This window comes from Gobius niger (assembly GCF_951799975.1).
Source record: "Gobius niger genome assembly, chromosome: 8".
In the NCBI taxonomy this organism is placed as follows: domain Eukaryota; kingdom Metazoa; phylum Chordata; class Actinopteri; order Gobiiformes; family Gobiidae; genus Gobius; species Gobius niger.
This window is the reverse complement of record NC_136859.1, coordinates 17,717,831-17,739,587: the sequence shown is the minus strand read 5'-3', so window position 1 is coordinate 17,739,587 and position 21,757 is coordinate 17,717,831. Positions and strand designations below refer to the sequence as shown.

General features: G+C 40.9%; 1 protein-coding gene across 2 annotated transcripts in view; it reads right to left on the bottom strand.

Moving 5' to 3' along the window:
- LOC306967351 (transmembrane protein 65-like) overlaps positions 1-21,757 on the bottom strand; it is a 31,268-nt gene that overhangs the window by 6,806 nt on the left and 2,705 nt on the right. For both annotated transcript variants that reach the window (XM_079562339.1, XM_079562340.1), the window contains exons 3-6: positions 10,767-10,811; positions 8,827-8,894; positions 8,588-8,642; positions 1,663-1,705 (exon numbers count right to left, since the gene is read on the bottom strand). In XM_079562339.1, coding sequence (XP_079418465.1) covers positions 1,663-1,705; positions 8,588-8,642; positions 8,827-8,894; positions 10,767-10,811 — 211 coding nt within the window. The remainder of the gene's footprint in view (positions 1-1,662; positions 1,706-8,587; positions 8,643-8,826; positions 8,895-10,766; positions 10,812-21,757) is intronic.

The window sequence follows — 21,757 nt, the reverse complement described above, 5'->3', positions numbered from 1 at the left end:
AAAATAAATAATCCACCGAGGCTACAGAATTAATCATAGTCAAATCAATATCAATAAAAATGGTTACGTTAATATTGAATAATGTTCTCTCTTTGAGTCTACATAAAACAAAATATTTAGGTCTTATCTGTTAAACATTCAATCCTGATTTTTAAATACAATGCATATCTAATCACATTGGCAGTAATTGGAAAATTTACAATTTGATTATATGACCAAAATACATTTAGTATCCCCATCGGAGTCTGTGTGACAGTACTGCCTCCCGGGGAAATCTAAAATAGACTTACAGCCACTTTCCTTCAAAAAGCTACAGTTTAAGGTGCATTATAAAACAAAAAAAGTTATATTAGAGCGTATTTGACCTTGCAGTGGCCCAGCGGCTGTACGGGTGTTAGCTTGGCGCCTTTACTTTCCATCTCAATGGCCTCTAGGACGCTCCAGGATCAATTGTTTTTAGGGTTTCTGGATGTAACATATGTGTTACCATGGGACAGTTCAATCAGCAGTGAAAAGATCCGAAACCCTAAAAGCAATTGGTCCTGGAGCGTCTTAGAGGCCACCGGCTGTATGCAACCACCAATACAGCCACTGGGTCACTGAAAGGTCAAACACGCACTCAAACACTTTTTTCTTCGCATAAAAACTAACATAATGTACCTTTAAGGTCACATAATGTCTGTCCACCGAGAATGTTCAGCCTTCAGACTCTGCTTGCATCTGTCAAAATCCAAAATGTCATGCCCTGCCTGGTCTAATCGTGCTTCACCTTGACACACTGGCCACAAGGGGTCTCTACTCCCAATTATACATGACTGGCACAGACTGGCCAGGAAAAGGGCACCAAAATGACCCATCCATCACAGTCAAAGCCTTAACTGTTTCCAGCAGAAAATTCATTTATTAGCCGACTCGGTTAAAAAACTTTATATGCTAATATTAAACTAATTACACCATTATGATTTTTGAACTAGGCTCTGGGGTGGGTGACTTTGGTCCCTGTGGCTCTCAAGCAGATAATAGTCTTCAATTAGGCGGTTAATCTGACAGACACGCTGCAACCTTCGCCAATGAGACGGGTACTTATGGTTTATTATGCAGCTCCAAAACAGTTTAGCAGTGCTTTGTTTTTGTTACTGGTTTGAATGAATAAAGCTTAAGGCAAAGATAAAAGAGACGGTCCTGAATTTTGGTTCACACTAATGAAGCTCCTGTCTGCAGATATTGTTTCCATGTCATGCAAGTGTAATTTAGCTTCCCTGCCGTGAATTAGGTTAGAAATGAAACATAAGAATCTTCACAGCCACAGGTTTATTATGCGAGTGTGATCTGCAAGTGCTTTGAATCCGATATTGACTGACAACAAATGATGAAAATGTGATCTAATTCTTTTAATTTTAATCATCAAAATGATAATATATGAATTCCTAATGCAATATCCTTACTTGTATATTACATTTCAGCTCTGTGATGTCCTGAATAACAATCCACCCCCAGACCTTCTTAATATGCATTTTTAACCTTTCCAGCTCTTCCCCCTGAGACGCCCGTATCTGTGTCCAGAAAACTATATTCCTGGCTCTGCAAAGTAAAACCTCCCGGTGGCCCTGGCACTTTTAATCTGTGTTGTTTACATGGCTGTTTGAGTCGGTGAGAGCTTACCCCAGTCCCGCCAGGTCTGACACCAGGTTGCCAAGGGCAGCAGCTGTGGAGAAGAGCAGAATGATGATTTCAAAATGAGGTCTGTGGCGAGGACAGCCAGAAACTGAAATCTGATGTGTCTCCTGTGGACGGGTAATATAATTCGACCAACACGCTGGCTTGTCAAAGTAAAAGAGCTCACTGCAACCGAAAATCGAAGTCTTTAGTATTCATAAGCATGCGCATGCAGATGTGCTTAATTAAAGTAAGAGTGCAATAAATTATCACTTTTTTGCATTGAGGATGAAAGAAGAGAATGTTGGTTGTTGTGACTCTCTCATATTAATGTGCAAATTCTCTGAACATGGTTGGCCTCACTCTTCTTTTGATATTGATAATCAGGAGTTTTGACCTGTTCTATCACTCATTACAATTTAGATACACAATTTAAACTTATCCCAAAGAAATCAATGATATGAAATCAATATTGTATCAGTTTTCTCATCCTCCCTTCATAGCACACTATAAATAGCAGATCATCATTGTATCTTGGAACATTTCTGCATAAAACAAGCTTTGTTACCTTGGCCGTGCAAAATTCTTTAATAAGATATTTCCTCTCCGATCACTCTGAATTCACTATAGTCACAAAAGAGTGACCTAAACAAATGAACGAACCTATCAGCTGATTTCCATGTGTTTGCACAGTTTCACTTTTACTGAGACACAAAAAAAGCTGTGCTGCAGAAGTTCAATGGAGGTTCTTGAGTCGTCTTTTGTAATCTGCAATCATCCAAAAGGCTTTGTCAGCACACTAAGGTTCAGCTCAGCCCACAGCCCAGATAAAAAACACAGGGAGGAGTTCAGCTTGGCTTAGTCCCTCAACCATATTAACAGCTACATTCACCTGTGGGTAAACATCTTTGTAATTAAAGTCTTTGTAATTCCATGTCCTAACGGCCCCACTCACACTTAAGTTTCAGTCTAAACAACACTAATCTCAGTTAATCATTGCTAATTACCTGCCTATTGATCTGTCCTAGGTTGAGTTTCAGCCTCTTAACATGACAGAGCCCTCGAGATTTCTGTACACTAGAGAAAGATGAAATCAAAGTCCTCCATTCCTGTTCATGGAGGGGTTCTCCCTCTTTACAAGGAGAACCCTCATTTAAACCAACGTTTTTCGTTAGCTAAAATGTTGACCTCTCTGTCCTCAAAGGAGTGTTGGTGGCTTTGAGGTGGAGGTGAGCTGTTCAAGATGGACAACGCCTGAACAAGTGAGACCCTACACAGACATTGTGCTGCACATGGTTCTTCTGGGACTCTTCCATTTGGAAAAGTTATGCAATGATCATGCAAATATTGCTAAGATTTGCACTCTGCACACTGGATTATTTGACTTTCCGCTGACTTCAGGCGTTTTGTGGTCTTTACCGGTGAGTGCGCGCCGTTTGGCACAAATACACACGGGCTCAGCTGCTTATTTATCATCACAGAAATTCATCTACTTTCACCATAATAGCTAAACAGCATGAAAAACGTTCCAAGTTTGAATTGTTACAAGTGACAAAAGAAACGCAGAAACAATTTACTATGTGCTCATAATCCAATCAGGCAAAACCAATTTATAAGCTACTAATTTCTTTACACCAAATGAATGGCAAAAGAGCATATGCTACACAGTGTGGGCAACATGACTAAAAATGCTGTGGAAATGCCAACAAAACACAGCAGAAAAAGAAGTAGGGACCTTATAGACTCCTGGTAAACCATTGCTTTTAAGCCCCCTTTTATGTCTTTGTTGTATATTGTACTCTTTGTATTGTCGGTGACTCTGGGGTTGGGACTCTGCCTCAGCTGCTGAAGCAACAACAGACCCCAGGGGAACAGCAGCACAGCCATCTGCACTAAAGCTCCACAGTCTCCGGTCTCTTTACAATGGTTTGACTGCAGTGGCTTCCAGGCTGAAAAAAGGCCTGAATTATTCACAAAAATCACCGCAGGGACCAGCCGATAATATGCATTCATCCATCTTAAAAATGGACCGCGTACCTGCAAGCACTGGGGCCACGGTCTATCAGTTCAAGTGTGCAGAGATAGTAAAGATCACTGTTTACTATGCATCTAAACAGGAAGGGATTTCACTCTGGCAAAATTGTAAAAAAAAATTTAAAAAAATGGGAAGATTATTTTTTCAGCAGTCTTGTTGGTTTCTTTTAATTGACAATAAAGTCAATATTTCATTTTTGCATATTTTCCAAACAACCGTTTTAATATAATCTTGAAGATGATACACCTGAGCAAAAGAAGTACAAATGCAAAGTGGCATGCAGAAAATTCGCCTCTACTTTAATCTACAACAGAAACGTGGCATCTCAGAGCAGAGAGAGATGCAAAATTTCAAACACATCAATTTTTGGCGTTTAAATAAAGTCTGACCGTCTGTCGCTGTGTTGTCAAGGGAAATAAACAGGAAGTCCTCAATACAAATGCCAGTGTAAATCTGGCTGCTGCTGAGACGGGAAATTTCTTTTTACTTGGCCCACATCACCAATGAGCATGCAAATACTGTATGTGAAATCTTGTCTAAAAGATAAAATGGGACAGCACACCACTCTGACATATTCTGACAAGCCGGAGGGCGTCTACTGATGGAATACATGGAATATTTATAGAATATACTAATCATTTTGAACTCGAACTCACCATTATCCAATTAAATCCAAGACTTTTTAAGACCCCTCCTGGAACCGCCACCTTAACGTGGTGGAGGAGTTTGAGCACCCAAATGATCCTGAAGCTCTGTCGTTGGGACAAGTCCTAGGTGATGGGTCAGACAAAGTGCGGTTCAGAAGCCCCTTATGAGAGACCAACAGGCCCAGTTTGAATCGTGAGGCCGTCCTCCCGTGGACCCACCACCTGCAGGAGGAGCCATAGGAGCTGGTGCAGTGTGATTTGGGCAGCTCCAACAGCTGCACCCAACGGAAAAGTGGAAGAAAATGGATGGATGGACAGTGCTTAATTCGATTCCCGGTTTGTTTTCAGGGTAAAGGATCCGGCAAAGATTTGATCTGATATAATGGTGTTTAATTAGCCTGGCTAACACCAGACTAAAATTACAAGTGTTATTTAGTCTGGGGACCACCAATGAATTTTCTCATAGAAGGGCTTTACAAATGTCTATCATATGTATCTGTGCGTAGCCATAGCCAATTGTATCAGATGACATATGACGTACCCGCTGTAAACGTTCGAGCTAAACTATTTAGAACACAGTCTAAAGCTTGATTGAAAAATTGTGTCGCATCTGCTGCTGTCATGGATCCTTAAATAACCTTTTTTCATAAAAAAAAAAAAATCTGTAAACAAACAAGCTTCCGTATGTCAGATAGCGTGTCATCGTCTTGCCGTCCCTCCTTGTTATGTGATTGGTCCCCAATTCCATGCGAAAATTTCGGCCATGGTCCCCAGGCTGCTGTGCAGTTGGAAATGATCCGAGCGCACACAGCAGTGTTTAATGAGAGTGTTCCAGCAAATGTTGTGGCCTGTTCCCTGAATCCATCACATCAGACAAGAAGTTCCTGAAACTACTATTTTACAAATGAAGCACTGCTCAGGAACCATGGGAAATGTTATTGCAGTTTTTCTAACAACTACTGCAATTGCCATTAGATTTAAATCCACATTCAGTTCACGGTGCATATTTTGAACACATCAAGCAACCACACACATTTCAGTTTGTAGGGGTCCAGAACAGACTGAATATTTTGTTGTGTACTTGCTACTTCTTTAAAAGCATTATTTGTGTTCATTATTCATTCTGTAGCTTGTACTGTACTATTTTGTTCCTCATTGTCACTAACCTCAAGTGTCTAAGTTACAGAGGTGACAAATGTAATGGAGAAAGCATCAGTCTTCATTAGGCTCTCTGACTTTCCCAATGTAATTACAAGGGAAGGTCAACGGTCGTTAAGTCTGTAAAGCTCATTTCTCTTCCACAAAGGGCTTCTTAGACTGGTAAGGACCTCAGTCATACCTCAGCACACCTGGAGAAAAGCTCTATTCTTTCTTCAGAATTTCATAACCATTAAAAATGAAAAGAGATAAAATATATATTAAAGACACACAGAACATCAACTGATCAGGCATAACATTACGACCTTATAAAGATGGAGTTTATATATAACAGTTTCTCATCAATGCACCTGTTGGTGGGTGGCACCAAATCATATCCTCAAGGGTAATGGGATGGATTAAGGACAAATGTGAAAAGGGAGAAGCAATGATTTGGAAATATTGATGGATAAAGTGTGAGGGATGCCTCCACTCTGCAGTAGGCACTATCAAAGGTGTTTTTATGAGGCAAACACACAACAAGACACAAGCTTCGGTAGCTTAAATTATAGCTGACAGGCTGGCTGGTTCAGACACGGCGCATCACAGCTTGTTGTTTCATAAAGCGAATATTCAGCCTGGAGGACAATCGTTGCTGCTTCACCGAGGCCGTTCATTAAATGTCGCCGAACCACTCCTGTTCAGCTGTGAATCCTATCATCGCCTGGTACTCATTCTCCTCTGCCTGCCTCAACCAGTCATCGCTCATCTCCTCTTCCCGACCTTCCTCATCGTTCCATCGCTAGACCTTCTCCTTCACCAAAACGAAGCCCAAACAATGTAAAGCTTAGGACAATGTTGTGGGTGGACAGACTCACCTGTTTATTAATCATTTGGATTTAATTAAAAGTTTTGTCACGTCATTACCTCTGTTTAAATGTTCTAATTAGTTCAACAAGACACCCTTCTTCACTTCAGACTAAGCCAGCGGAGACACTCTCACCTCCTGCAGCTCCCGTGACTGGTCGACCACTATCCATATCTGACAGTGGCTTTAAATCACCCTGCACTCTCTTGGATAACGACTGGTCTCTCAAGTCCCTCATGGAACAAGACTGAGCAACTGCAGAAGTGAAGTGAGTATAGAGCCCGTGTTTCAAAGACTGTGTCCTTTAATATCTACTTAATGTCGTTTTCTGATCGATACGGCATTATGTAAGTGCCTAGAGCTCACTGTTCAGCCTAAACTGGAGGAGCTCTGCGTTGGGAGATAACGGGCTCTGTCTGTCAAACGTCTGGGAGTCTGTCGAGAAATGAATCTGACGTCGGCAGCTGCAGCTGATAACGCTATTGTTTATAACCGCCTCGAAATGGGCTCAAGCTGAACTCAACCCAGTTGAAAAGACGAATGAACAAGTGTCTGAGGAATCCAAATGAAAATGGAGGGTTCCCTAAAGATAAGAGCTGAGAGGACGTCGGAGAGAAGTCTAGTATTTTTGTTTTATTCCTATAGAAGTAATTCATTTCAAGGGTAAATCAATAAACAGAAAAATCTATATGGGAGTGTAGTATAGTTTACAGTGTCTTGAGCATGAAAGAAATGTATGTATGTATGAAATTCACAGCAAATGCATATTAAAATGTTCTCTCCTTTTCTTGTCATCGAGCAATGCTATTTTATATGCACATTTTTTAATATCACTGCACTCCACGTTTTCATCTTCTATGTTTTTCGTTATTGAAGCAGTGTTATGAACAAGTTGGGTGTGGAAAGCAACTATGGAAGGACATTTCTAATATACCTTGACAGGCAATTACTCTAATGAACAGGGAGAAGACTGTAAAGCTGGCAGTCTGAAAACTATCACCTTCTAAAAACTACTATTTTAAAGTAATAGTTTTACTTCCCAGGGGGGATGTGTAACTAAGAAGCTGCAGTAATTAAAGCTTGCTGGAGTAGAGTAGAGGATCTACATTGTAAACGCAGCATTTGAGAAAGAAAAACAGACCCCGTGTGCTGCTGTGTGTTAAATATACTCTGGCTGAGACGGGCTTCTAATTAACTCAAAGGAACAATCTGAATGTGTGAGAGCTGGAAACGCATTTAGGCAACAGCTGCGAGTCTTTACTTAAAGATGCATTATGGAACTTTTTATGTGAAAAACAAAAACTTTTTATTTGTGCGTATTTGACCTTTGAGTGACCCAGTGGTTAACATGGTGCCTTTCCTGTCTATCACAGTGGCCTCTATGATGCTCCAGGATCAATTGTTTTTAGAGTTTTTGTTTTCTGGTAGGTTTTCACGGGTGACTGACTCTCTCACCAGAAAACCTTTGAACAATTGATGCTGGCAGGTTGCAGAGGTCCCTGTGATGGAAAGTAAAGACGCCATGATGACCACTCATCGAGCCATTGGGTCACAAAAAAGGTCGATAACACACAAATATCAGGTTTGTTTTCTCTCGTAAAAAGTTCCATAATGCACCTTTAACCTCTTAACCCCCACCTGAACCAAGTACATTTCCTCCAGTTTGGCTTTAGCCAAATGTAAAAACTTCTTGAACAAAGCGCCAAAATAGCGACAAAAACAAGAAGAAAACGAGCACGAAAATGCAAAAAAACAGACAAAAAAAAGTAACAAAAAAAGCGATGGAAGTGCAGCAAGAAAGTGGCAAAAACTCAACAAAAACGTGGCAAAAAAATTACAAAAAAGCAATAAAACAGTCACAACAAGGTGACAATAAAGTGGCAAAAATTAGATGAAAAAGAAAGTGAAAAAAGTGACGGCAACAACGCAAGGAAAAAGATCAGTTTACATCAGGTTTGTAGGACTTTCAAATGAGGCGTTACTCTGATCTATAGGCTGTAACTCTATAGGCTGTAAACTCCAAAGCTTTTAGATTTGGGTAAAACTGAACTGGAGAAAATGCACTGGTTAAGGCGGGGGCTACAAGGATAACAACCAAGACTTTTCGCAGTTTGATAACAGAGTTTTTCAGGTAGTGCAGCGTTAAAGGACTCAATGCATTGCACTTTCTGCAGAAAAGTCAATGCTGAAAATGCAGAGTGAGGAAAAGGCTATCAAAGAAAACAAAGCCGCTGATTGTCTTACCAGCCATTGTTGAAATGCCTAGGACCACTCCGATGGACAACTCAATCTGTGTACCCTGGGAAAAACACAGAATAATAACAATAGATCAACTCAGGCCAAACAGTAAAAACAGTGAACTGGCCATACATGTCAGGACTGGCTTTCTGCAACAATTCAAGTAGTAATTTTCAATACTTTTCTTCTTTTAAAATCTAAAACTGGTTACCAGGAATAAACCAAAAAGGAAAGCTCAGACTTACAGCAAGAATCATGATGCAGTTGTCCAGGAATCCAAATCCAACGAAAGGGAGTGCATTGTGCAGAAGAACTGGAAAAGAGAGTACAACCCTTTATTAATTTATCTTAAATATCTGATATTTTTAATACAACAGAATAACATTTGCTGAACACCAAACTGTGCAAAAAGCGAGTGTAGAATAAATAAAAAAAGACAGAACTGCAGAATGCACAATGCCTCCAAATAATGCGCACCAAACCATCAGACGGATGGTTTGGGGCACTTTTGTTTTGCAGGATGTTTTTTTTTTTTTTTTCAAAGTCCTTTCTTCTGTACCTTCTTTCATTGCTTCAAACTTCGCAGACGCAGCATCTCTTGACAATAGGCGTTTACTACAATGCCACGCCAGGGATTCACTTGTTTTTTTATGCAGTGTGAAGTAGGTCTACACCAGCACTCGGGTTTTTAGAGCTGAAGCTGCAGGGAGACGCAGTGTGTGGAAGAGGCTCTTGTGCTGGTAAAACAAACAGGCTGAGTCTAAAGGGACCGCTGATGAGATGGAGGCTAAGATACTGGAGAAATGTGTAGAAATGCATAAAGTGGCTATTATCGAGTGAGTGCCCATGTGATTGAAATGAAGGGATTGTTTTCTGGATATTTTTGGATGCTTGATCCGGGTGTTCTCATTGCATCAGACACAAATCACATGTTTCCTCGAGTCATTTACACGTGGCTCTGGTTTGGTTTAGAAGGAGGAACTGGTGACTTATGAGTGTGTTTTTATGTGCGATTCTGTCTTTGAGCCTTTGCATCACAGTCTTTATGTCCAGATAAATGGAGAGAATATATAGATTATATCAGACTTCTTTTGTCTATTCAGTATACAGTTGAAATTACGTCACCTTTTGGTCAAGACAGTATTATATCGGAATAATTAGTTTTATGAACAATTTTTCCAGTTGCGCAAACAACAACATACTGTATATCATTAAATGTAACAAGTTCTCTTTTGCTAATGAGACTAATCTCAATATGATGTTGCTAAATGTATGATTGATAAAGTAATTTGCTAAAGGCTATAGTTATTTCATGGAAGGATGCAAGAACATGTACACTGTGTGTATGTGTAAATGCTGCTTACGGTTTATTATGTTATCAAACAAAGATAAGGTAGCTTATCTTTGTTGCTTTGTAATTAGTATTACTCCCTTTTGGGAATGTATACAGTGCAGAGTTTCAGTCATGTAATCTTACTTAAGGTGAATGCCTTAAGTAAGATTACTTGATTCACATGAATGCATAAAATATTTTTTTGCTGCTGTTCTTTGTTGTTGGTTTGTTCCTGTTGTACTATGTCCTTTCTTATCATTGTGAAATTAAAATGTTTTATTGCATTGAGTTGGGGGTGGGCACTCATAAGCTTCTTGCTTCAGCCCACTCCTTTTGAGCAGAATCCTAAACTAAACTAAACTAAACTAAACTAAACTAAACTAAACTAAACTAAACTAAACTAAACTAAACTAAACTAAGTCCATACTATCAAACTTTGGGTTTGTGGGCGAAAACTCTAACCACTGAACCACTGCCGCTCGGCCACTGTGAATTTGTCGGCAGTTTTGCTTATATATTTCAATAGCTAATGATCTCTTGGAAAATAATTTGCCACTGAACAGGTAGCGCTGCAAACGATCCCAGATGGTCACGCTGTGATGCAGACACAGAAATGCATAACTTAAATGCTCATTAAAGCTGGTTAGACGAGGTTTTCTCAGGGGACACACTGACAACAACAAACATGATGAAAAACACATATTATCCAAGTCAACAGTGTAATTTAATATTGACATTTCATTACCTCTGCACGTTGATTGAGTGCATTTACAGATGACTAAACCACAGCATCCACCTGTGGCGAAGTATGATTTTAAATACCTGTACATAAAACAGTAAAGTGATTCATACCGTATCTTAGCTGTGCAGCAGTGGGTGGTGCGATCTCCATTTGCCCTGTAGAGATGACAAAACACAAATGTTAAACATCTGCCTCTACAATCGCCAACGCTGTGATGCCCCTGAAGATGCATGTAGGCACTTTTGACAAGGCCAAGGCTAACAGCGTGAGCAGAGACTCCAGCGAGACATCGAGCGAGGGAAGGGTTGGGTAATAGAAGCAGAAATTACAGAGATGAAAGCAGCAGAGCAAATGGCGTTCCCACATTTCCTCAATCCCCGAGTGGAGGTCATAGGTCATATCAGAAAATGCTAATTCATTTGCCCAAGAGGAGACACAGCAGGATTATAATTACAGAGTTTGAAACATGACTTTTCTAACTCTTCAAACATCTTTGAGACCAACTACACCACAAATAGTCCAGCTAGACCACATATATAGGCTGTGAAGACACAAAAACATTAGGCGGGAGTAGCTTCCTGTGCAGTAAATTGGATTCCAGTGGCTCAAGTAATGAAGTCGGCTCCGTGAACTGTGAGTAGTATTGCCTTTCTCTTTGCAGGACAAATCAGGTTGGAGTAACGGCCCCAGAGGAGACGCATGCAGACACACTACGCTCTCAATGAGTTCCTACAACCAGGAGAAGACCAGACCAGTCTGAGTGGAGGAGAGGCGCAAGCTATTTTCAGTAAATGTCAGCTAGCAATTAGGAGTATTTATTGTGCATAACCTGGCATTTAAGAAAAGGGGAAATACTTTGTGAATAATTACCTCTGCTATGTTTTTCTTTGATCGGTTTTTGTAGTATTGGGGAAGTGAATTAGGCGCTATAATATCCTCTAGTCTTGAAACAATCATTCTCCCTGGCTCCATGGGGTCTTGTTATGTCTAAAACCTGCTAAGACCTCCACACACAGGTCCTACGTGACTCCAGTGTTAGTTTAACATTTTTTAAGTGTTCTCTCAAATATTAAAGACGCTGCACACCGTGAAATGAATCCTGACTTTGAAGCCCGTAATCTAGTCAGAAAAATCTAAATTACTAGACATTTTCCCAGAATTATGCAGCCTAAGTTTGGACAGTATGCCTTGACCTATTACATGGGGGTACAGGGAAAACGCTGTGCTCCTCCAATGCCTGTTGTTCCTACTGGGCACACCCAAGTTCGCCTTCCTCTCCGGGTGTCATATTACCGGTTTCATACCTCTTTGTTCCTCCTGATCTCATGTTGCTGACAACGTGAGGACTGACTGCTCTGAGTGGAAACCTATCAAAAGAAATGTTTGCCCAGTTTTTGGAAGCCATTTTAACAACTATATCCATGCACATAAACAGTTTCACATTATGCAAAACGGTTCTATCCAAACATCAAGAGACAGATAATAAACAACTTGAGAAGAAAATAAATAGCAGCAGAATACAAACACATCGGAGCTCATTTGGGAGCTCTGTTGAGTTTTAATTGGAATCTTGATGATCGTTCTGTGCCCATTAGAGAAACACCACAGTCAACACAACTGCTACGTCAAACAACGTGAAATAGATGACCGCCCGCAAAAACATACAAAACATTGTTTTTCTGTGGAATAACTCTCGGGAAATAACAATTTTAGCTTCAAACCAGTATAATGAAGTTATGTCGGGGAGGTCATCGAGTGGAAAATCGATGTTAATGAGAATGTGAAAATGCTGTCTGCCTCTAGGAAAGTTGAAATAAAAAAAGAGGTTGATTTCAGTATTGAGCAGCTGAGCACAAAAGTATCACGTAATTAGACCGATAAAACCCAAATGTTTATTTAGGTAAGATTACGATTACTTCAAAATATTTTTCTCAATAACAAGTACGTAGGGTGTCTTAAAAATGCAGTTGCAAAGGTGCAATGCTGCACTCATAACGCCACAGAGTCACTAAAACGTCAAATACACGCAAATATCAAGTCCTTTTTTCCACATAAAAAGTTACATAGTGCACCTTTAAATGTACTTGAGTAAATGTAACTCATCCCTATCCACCACAGGATGTTCTTCAGAAATCTATGACTCACAGAGGAAACACTTCTATAAATTAGTGTGAGGTTATGAAATCACAAATCCAGACAAAATGTCAAATTTTCCATCACTCGCACAAATGGGGGCGAATGACAGTGCTGCAGTGTGAACGCCTCCTCACCAAAAAGGCCATTATCGGGTGCACACCCTCTTCCAGCACTATGATAACTGGCATGAGCATGTACTGCCCCAAACCTCCTCTGTTATTTCATCAGATATTGATCACCTTGTTTTTTAAAACCCCACTGGTCCGTTGCCTCTGCAGAATTGTAACAGACAGGAGCGGGGAGGACATTTAATGGGCTGTGATAAGTGGCCTAGCAAATGCTTAATTCAATACAAGGGCGGCTTTGTTCACACTGATTCCTATCTAGACTCCTATTACTGCAGAGTCACCAAAAAACCCTCATCGTTCAACAGATGTTTACTAATAAACAAAGCACAGATCTGTTAATCGAAGACGTCAATCACGAGTGAATTAGAGCTAAGGTTGTGTCACGATTAAAATAAGTTAGTTTTTTTAAATTTAGTATGTGACTTTAGGCGATCCAAGAATGCTGTGGGTACATCTTGCACAGACTCCAACTAGTTGGAAGGCTCACAGACAAACAGACATACAGTATAGCCATGCACACTCAAATCATTCAGCAATAGGAGAACACCCAGTATAGCACATGGAGGACATGCAGTGGATGATGTTAAAGTTATGAAGAATTTTAACCACACAATGTCATGGTTCATTACATGTAGAAAAGAAAAACAGGCCTGGCCTCATGTTCCCTGGTATCTGAGCGTAAACTATACGAGCACAGTACACTACACTACACATTATGAAGTCACCATGCCCCCGCTGTGCTTGCAGAGATACAGACACCCACACCAAAACTGCAAGCCTGGACAATCAACTAATCCTACTATATTGGTTTAGAGTGTGAACAAGGATTTTCAGTAAAGCAAATCTGTGAAGACATTTTCACTTGGATTAGCAGTTGTGCAGACAAATATCTCCTTCTGAATGCCAAGCTGTTCTTTCTCACAAACAGAAGATGACAAATAGAGACATAGTACAGTATTTTGGACAGAAAAATAAAGCATTTTTTTTTTTTTGCAGAGCTATGGACAATTCAGTGTTTCACTTCCATGTCAGGTATATTTGTTCCAGAGCCAGTGAGGTATAACAGAAAACATCCAGGTTTTCTCCTGGGGCTGTCATCGATTTGTAGAGTCACACCGCCCATGTCCGGAGAACAGGGCCGTCACGCCTCTGTGGTTTTGTCAACTGCATAATGTATTTCTACGTCTGATATGTTATGTATATGTCTGGTGCCCTATTTAAATGTTGCATGGGAGCTTGCATATGAAAAGGCCACTGGTGTGAAAGATCAATAGAACAAGCCGACAGTGTCAGCCCACAGTTATAAATCAACACCTTCTTATTCCGGGGTGATTTATGAGACGGGACACAGGACATCAGAGGAGCAGAGAAACTAGGGCAAACAGCATCGAGGAGGGAAAATATTACAGATCCATACGTGCTTATGTTATTTTTACCTATAGGGCCTTGACTCACCGGCTACAAACCCGTCCATCCTACCCATAAGGTAAACAAAGACATTTTTTTAGATTGCACATTCATTGCCTCAGTAAACTTGTATTTTCCAAAGCCCATTCCACTCTTGATTGACATAATTTGGCATGTAGATAAAACTCTTTTGTTTTGGCAGAGGCCTTCTGAAAGTCACAACTTAAAAATACACCCTCCACTGAGGCGTATAATGAGCTCTGCCAAGAGACACTCTGCATAAACTCTACTGACTTTGTGTGCACCTGCAAAAGGAAATCCCAAAGCCACTGAAATCAGAGCACTGAAGTATAACTTCACAGAAAATGAACTTACTCCATGGGAAAGTATTAGTACTTTCTTCTTGAACTTTCTTTGACAGAAAAACAAATGAGGAGACAAATCTATTCCCATAGCGCCAATTAGACGGCTGGGGGAAGCCGGAAACCAGATAGATTCAGAAACGAACCGCAAACTCCTGGAGAAATGCCGAGCCACAAGGGAGATCATATGCTGGCTTTTTAAAAACTCCCGACTATTTGCAATGGTGTTCACCTCCGGCTACACTGTATTTCCTATGAGGTGCATTTTGGACGGTAGATAAACGTCCCTCATTCATTATAATGCTATTAGGATATTTATTTTTATGTAATTTACTCCCATGGTGATAGGCAGTAAAAACCTAATCGCAAAACACAATAGGATTTGCACTCAGCGGTACAGTGAGGCAGCCTGGGTAAAGTTAATTGCAGGTAATTGGCTGCGCTCCGTTGAGAGTTTGTCAGTTCATTATTGATCATGCTCAAAATGAGATTCCCCGTTCACCCGGCACAAACAGGTGTCCCCACTTTGCCGGGTAATTGCACTGTGGAGCTGCCATCTTTCTCACCAAATTCTCTGTCTGGGGGAAAGAAAGTTTTTTTAAAAAGTGACGTTGGGCCTGTCTATGCTCCATTTGGCTTTTCTATTTCGTGCACTGTATGTTTTCTGGGCCAGGGGTGGACGCTAACTGACTAAATGGGGTGTGAGAGTGACATATTGAATTGAACTGAGGGCAAAGGAGAGCTGGTGAAAGTTTGGGAAAAAGCAATTTTGGGAGTGTCTCAACATCTGTCTCTGTCATAACACATTTTTACCTTGGCTTAAGTAAACAACAACAACATTACCACCAATCAACACTGTCTGAACCAGTTTTACAGTAACTGTGGCGCTGAGGGCTTTAAAACTGACTGCCGTGGGTCTGTTGATACCGTGAATTATCCAGAATTATTTATTAGCATGATCAATTGGTCAGAACAAGCCGTGTTATGGACAATGCACATACAACAAAAACAGGCTGTAATCAGTTTCCATTTGTCTTGCATTTGAACCACAAAAAGAATAGACAACTGCTCCTCACTCCTCCCTGTTTGCCACAATGACTAGGTTTGAGGGGGAAATCATGGCAGATTTACAGACTCCTTCTACACTGCTGTGAAGGAGCATGTTCCTAAAAAGGGTATAAGGGCGGGATCTTCACTGTAGACTCGGCCCTGGCAGGGCACGTAGTTCAGTCATTAGCTCTAATGCTAACGGCCTGTCAATCAAAGTCCTGCCCTCATTAGTATACGAGAAAAAAATAAAAGAAAAAAATTCTCATGAAAACCAGCCTGGTTTCTTTAAATGTAGCTAATCCAGCGTTTAAAGTTGTTTTTAATGTGTCTAAAGTGCAGTGCTTTCCAATGGGAAACTAGGGGCTATATGGAGGTACAACAGCAATGGCCCCTAGTGTCGTCGCCCCATAGCAGAGCAGCCAGCGGCCATTGATTTGAACTCGCAAACGCCCACTAATTTATGCACCAATGTAAACAGGCATTGGAGGAAAGGCAGATGAAGCACCTTTCTCAGGGACATATTGGCAGGATGCACTGGCCACAGCTTGGTTCTAGCTGCCAATCTTGATATGAGAGGGCCAACACTTAGCCACTAAGCCACCGTCACTCCAGATTGTCCCAGGATTGTCTCTTTTGTCTACTCATTAATTGTGCTGCAGACACCTTAAGTTGTCTTTCTGTTGGATGTACAACGGACTATTGTTTACTTTTGTCCTTAAAGGCACACTGCGGAACATTTTGGACTATACTGGTGCCATCAGTACAAAACATGCTCCTAATGACCAGCTCGACACTGAAAATGCCATTTTTTGCAATGGGTAATCAAATTCTGCTGCCTTTAGTCGACATCCCCATGGAGACGAACTGGAGGCGTATCCACTCCCAGTAAAGTTACAGTTATGTCTTAGCAGAGCTGAGCCGCTCACTGCAAAGGCACGTGTTTGTTTGTACATTGATGAGAAATTGTTCAATGATGAAAATATCTGTCATAAAATAAATGTTTGTATTTCAGTTTTCTTTATTAGGTAAAATAATCTACGCGGTGTGGCTTTAATATAAAAACTATTTCAAAAATGCTATAAATTTGTCACGTTGAACATACAATTAATATTCTGGGGTTTCCCCACAGCAATTTACTCAATTTCCATATTGAAGCATTCAAGCACCAAGATTTCAGGCTGGATAATCTCTTTAATACAACTCTTTTTATTCTAGAAAATGTAATGGAGGGGAAATGTGAGAATAGGTTAACATGATGTATTCCGTGTCTTTGAACAGACTGATGATTTCGATCTGAATTCCTTATGATTGAATGGACATGTTCTCCACATGACTATCACCGTGAATATCAAATGCTTCCTGCAGTGGGTAATTTTATGATGGGCTCCGGCCGCGGCGGTATAATTTAATTCATAACTTAATCCATCTGTCTGGGCTTCTCATGAGCGATGGACCATATGCAGCAGAAGCATATTTTCTTCCTCCTAAATTTTAATTGGTGCTACTGCCAACTGGATGATAGCCTCCTCACATACAGGGCTGTTTTTATCCATGGCCCCACTTACTCAGCGCGCAATTATTTCTTTTAAAAGTGTCGAAAGTAAAACTATTCAACACAGGGGAGAATTTCTCTCTATTCAACAAGAATGGGAATATGTGAGTCTTCATTCTTCAATTCAAGTCTCTCGGATATGCAATGCAATTTATAAACTCCAGTGATGGATCTCTTACTAAAGAATCTAGAGCAGGATATAATAGGTGGCATTCATGTGACGATGTAATAATGTCAGGTGGAGGGCAGGGTCCAATACATGGATTTGTTTTTTAGTTTTTGGCCTGTATGCGTTATTGGACAGGACTGTACAACAAGGCAAAGGGTGAAGTGTGGAGAATGATATTTGACCAAATGTTGGTACAGTCAACTACCAACACAACTGGAATTGAGCATCCACCTAACCCTAAGCCATTCTGCATTACACTTTCCCATGTGGGAGAAGACAGGATTCAAATGAACAACTAGGTCCCCTGTCCGATATTAATCATTATTTTGACTTACATCAACTTTAACTCAATTAACTCATACCCCTAGAGGCCTAAGCGCCACTGCAGGTGTTGTAGCATGTTGCGATTTTTTACTCATTACTTATCCGTGAGAGTAAATACTACGCAGACAGAAAATACAAAGGGAAAGAGGGATATTGTACATTTAATTACACAATGAAAATATTTTTTTTCACTCAAACTAGGCTGTAAATACTGTTTAAGTGGCGCTAGCGCGCAGTTAGCTTTGCCCGTTAGCCTGTTAGCTTCTTCTTCGTGATTCCATTTGTGTGTATTGGTGACACCTACCCGGTGGCAGCAAAGTTGCAATTGTGGTTTTCTGGCCAGAGTTACCAGGAGGAGATAAAAGACCCTCCAGTCACCCCATTAACACTTGTATTACCCCCAGAGGGACAACGAAAAGGATTTATTAAGGTAAACAAGTTAATTAGTACTGCTTTAAGAGCCTGGTTGGGCGTAACTTGAAACTCATCTGTGCTACGCTTCCCAGCGATAAACCACTAAAGCCAACAATCCACTTGGCCGGAAGACAGTGATTGGTTATTAATGAGAGAAGCCCGGCTGGCAGCTAAGTGCACTTGTACAGTCGGAGCGTGATGGCTGCAGTGCGTAGTCAAACATAAATTACCAGATGTACAAACAGCGACGGGGAAAAATACAGCAGACTGGGCATGTAAGCTCCTCCAGCAGAGTGGTGTGGATCAGAAAAGCTCCCACTACATCAGCTGGGAGGCAAAGGCCTGTTGTGAGGCCTGTGTTTTTACGAGATTGAAGGTGGTTGACAACTTGATTGAAATTGTGTTGATTTGCGGCTGGGTAAAAGCCATCCTCTACGTCAGGGAAGCAGAGGTCAGGTAAGACAAAATGAAGACATAAGGTGTTTGTTGTTGTCAAAATATAAAACAAAATAATCATATATTATTTTATATTTCTATGAGAATTCATTATTACAGAACACTGTTCAGATCCTTTCGGTGATTCTGTGCAGGATACTGTTTTCTGTTTATCTCGTGCTGCTTTCTTCGGTACTGGGTTGGGTTCCCTGTTCCTTGCTGATTCACAAATACAAACGTTTACTACTGAAATAAAAATCATAATTCAGATTAACAGATTTTGTGGCTCAAAGTAAAAAGGTCTGAAGTAGCAACGCTGGGTCCTCCATCTTTGCTTATGCAAGACAGGAGTGTTTAGGGACAATTTTCTGATTTGCTGAAAATGAATACAATTCCGTTAATTACTTCCTCGCTCATAGTCTTAAAAACTATCTTTGGCACGAGATTATTCGAATTCAGTGCTTAGTAGAGGCATACATTTTCCGTGTTATAAATAGCCAGAATACATTAAGAGTAGAGCGTGAAAACAATGTGTGAAAACGTAGTGGGAGAGGTCAGAACGATAATTGTGTATGCCGCCTGCAGAAGCGTGGGTCAGAGAGGTCGACATCCTCCGCTCATTGCAATAACCCCTCTCCAAAGTGCCTCCTTTAGAGGCAAATTGGCCCCATCTCATCTCTCATCTTCCCCTCATATTATCTTTGCACCGGGGCCCGTGCGAAGAACAGCTCACTATAGATGCCACTGAGTCATTCACCAACACTGTAGTCTTACAGCAGACCCAGATGGAGCAAGCATCTTTGGTAATTTTAAATATTAAGTTAATTTGCAATTGCAGTTGTCTAATTACATGCATTAAACAACAAACAAGCTATTACAATAAGGAAACCTTGGATTTTTCTTTTGAAGCGTCTGCACTGTAAAACACCTGCCCTCCAAGGTGGCAAAAAACATAGTGATTTGGCATTGGAGCATATAAAGGAACAGGCCACTGTTTTTCCATACTGAGATATATCCTTACCTGAGCTTAGACGAGTTGATGCGTACCTGTCTGGTCAGTCATGCAAAAAGACCAAACATGTTGTTAGCATTTAGCCTCTCCTCTATGAACCTAAACGGGGGTGAAGTTAGAAGTGACCAAACTGTTCCACGTTTCCCCTATTTAAATACGTCAATTTTCTAGCAGATAAAAAGGGGTACTATATTGTAAGGCGTAATAACACCTTAGGAGCGCTTAGACGTCAGTACAGTAAAGTGAAGATATTACAGCACGGACGTCAAAGACACCTTAGGAGAACACCTTAGTTCTCCTCAGGTGTTATTACACCTTAACACCTTAGTTCTCCTAAGGTGTTATTATACCTTACAATATATTACCCCTTTTTATCCACTTAGGATATAAAAATATATTTAAATAGGGAAAATGTGGAAGAGCTTGTTTGCTTCTAACTTCACCCCATTTGGCCCCATCGAGGAGAGGAGGAGAGGCTAAATCCTCCTTTTGTGTGACTGAGGGCACACACAAGGACCAGACAGGTACGCATCAACTCGTCTAAGCTCAGGTAAGAAAATATCTCAGTATGGAAAAAAAAGTGGCCTGTTCCTTGAAAACCTGATGCCCATAAGACAAATATGTTCATATAGCTGGGCTTGTGACAAGGAATACATTAGGCTTCTATGATTTGATTCAGTCTCTGGGAGCTGTGTAAGTAATAATAACTTGTATCTCAATAGGCCAGGATGAATGATGTGTGTGAGTGAATGTATGGTGGTGGTCAGAGGGTCCGTTGGCGCAGACGTGTGTGGTTGCGAAAGCGCTTCTGACAGTCTCCCCCAGGGGAAACTGAAGCTACAAACGTAGTTTACCACCACCGAGAATGGAGTGAATGTTCAATTGTCTCATGTAAAGCGCTTTGTGACTATATGTCTGTGAAAGGCGCTAGATAAATAAAGATCTTCTTCTTCTTCTTCTTCTCATTTCCTTGTTCTAGTTACATGTATTAAATGAAAACTGCTTGATAATAGATTCATACCACACTCTACAATTCACAGATTGGATTGACAGCTACACTATTGGCTCTTACATAATTCACCCACAGTAGACCAACAATGCAAATCTTAGTGCGTTATTCGGGGCACACATTTCTCATTCTCATAAGATTTGAAGCTCACAGGACTGGAACAACAAGCTAGGACTTAATTTAGTGGGAAAATGCCACTTGTGTCTAGTAGCCGCAAAACATTTTACGAACAAGATGAAGGCATTGAGGCACGACTGGAGTAGTGCCGAGAAATGCCAGGCCAAGGGTGACAGCAGCAGACTGCGTCACATACACATTAAAGAAAAGTAGGCCAGCTCCAGGTGTCCTGCGGTGTCTGAGAGGAATTATGATGGATGATGATAAGCGTATCAAAAAAAATCCATCTTAGTAAGCTAGTCAGTGTGACAGACCGGTTCTGCGATCAAGATTCAGCTAACGGTGCAGCCAGCGTATCCAGCGGCAGGTAAGAGGATCCCTGAAGGCTGTTATCAAGGAGAGCTGACAGTGACTGTATCCCGACAGGCCTCACTTATCTGTGCCCGCTGTCAAAGTGACCTGAGTCTACCTTTCAACACTGCCCTGCTGTACGGCTTGAAGGAGCTGAAACTTGCTGCTCCATACAGTATTGGAAAAGCACTTGCCAATGGAAAAATGGCTAGCAGAAATACGAATCTTCTATAGGTACTGTTTAATAACCAACTAAAAACGTCAGAGTCATTCAAGAAGACACTGTTTCCTGGTCAAGCTGGGAAACGCATTTATGTGTTTTTGGCTTAACAATGATCTGGACAGGGCCTGTTCCACTGTCTTTCCCGGAGCAGAGCAGACAGGGTAATGTCCGAATGAGATATCACTTCCATCTCACAGCCCCTTGAGTCCTGCCTCAGGGAGGAGACTGCAGAGTCTCGATCAGTGACCGTCCCACTGACTGATCCACTAGGCTGTCCCTCCCTTTTGTGTATTTGATATTGCTCTGTTTATGTATTGTTGCATCAATAAAATGAGAGAAACAACATTTCGATTCTAAGCATGTGCTTGATGATGTTTAGTAGATGTGACAAAGCTGATTGAATTGAATGTTT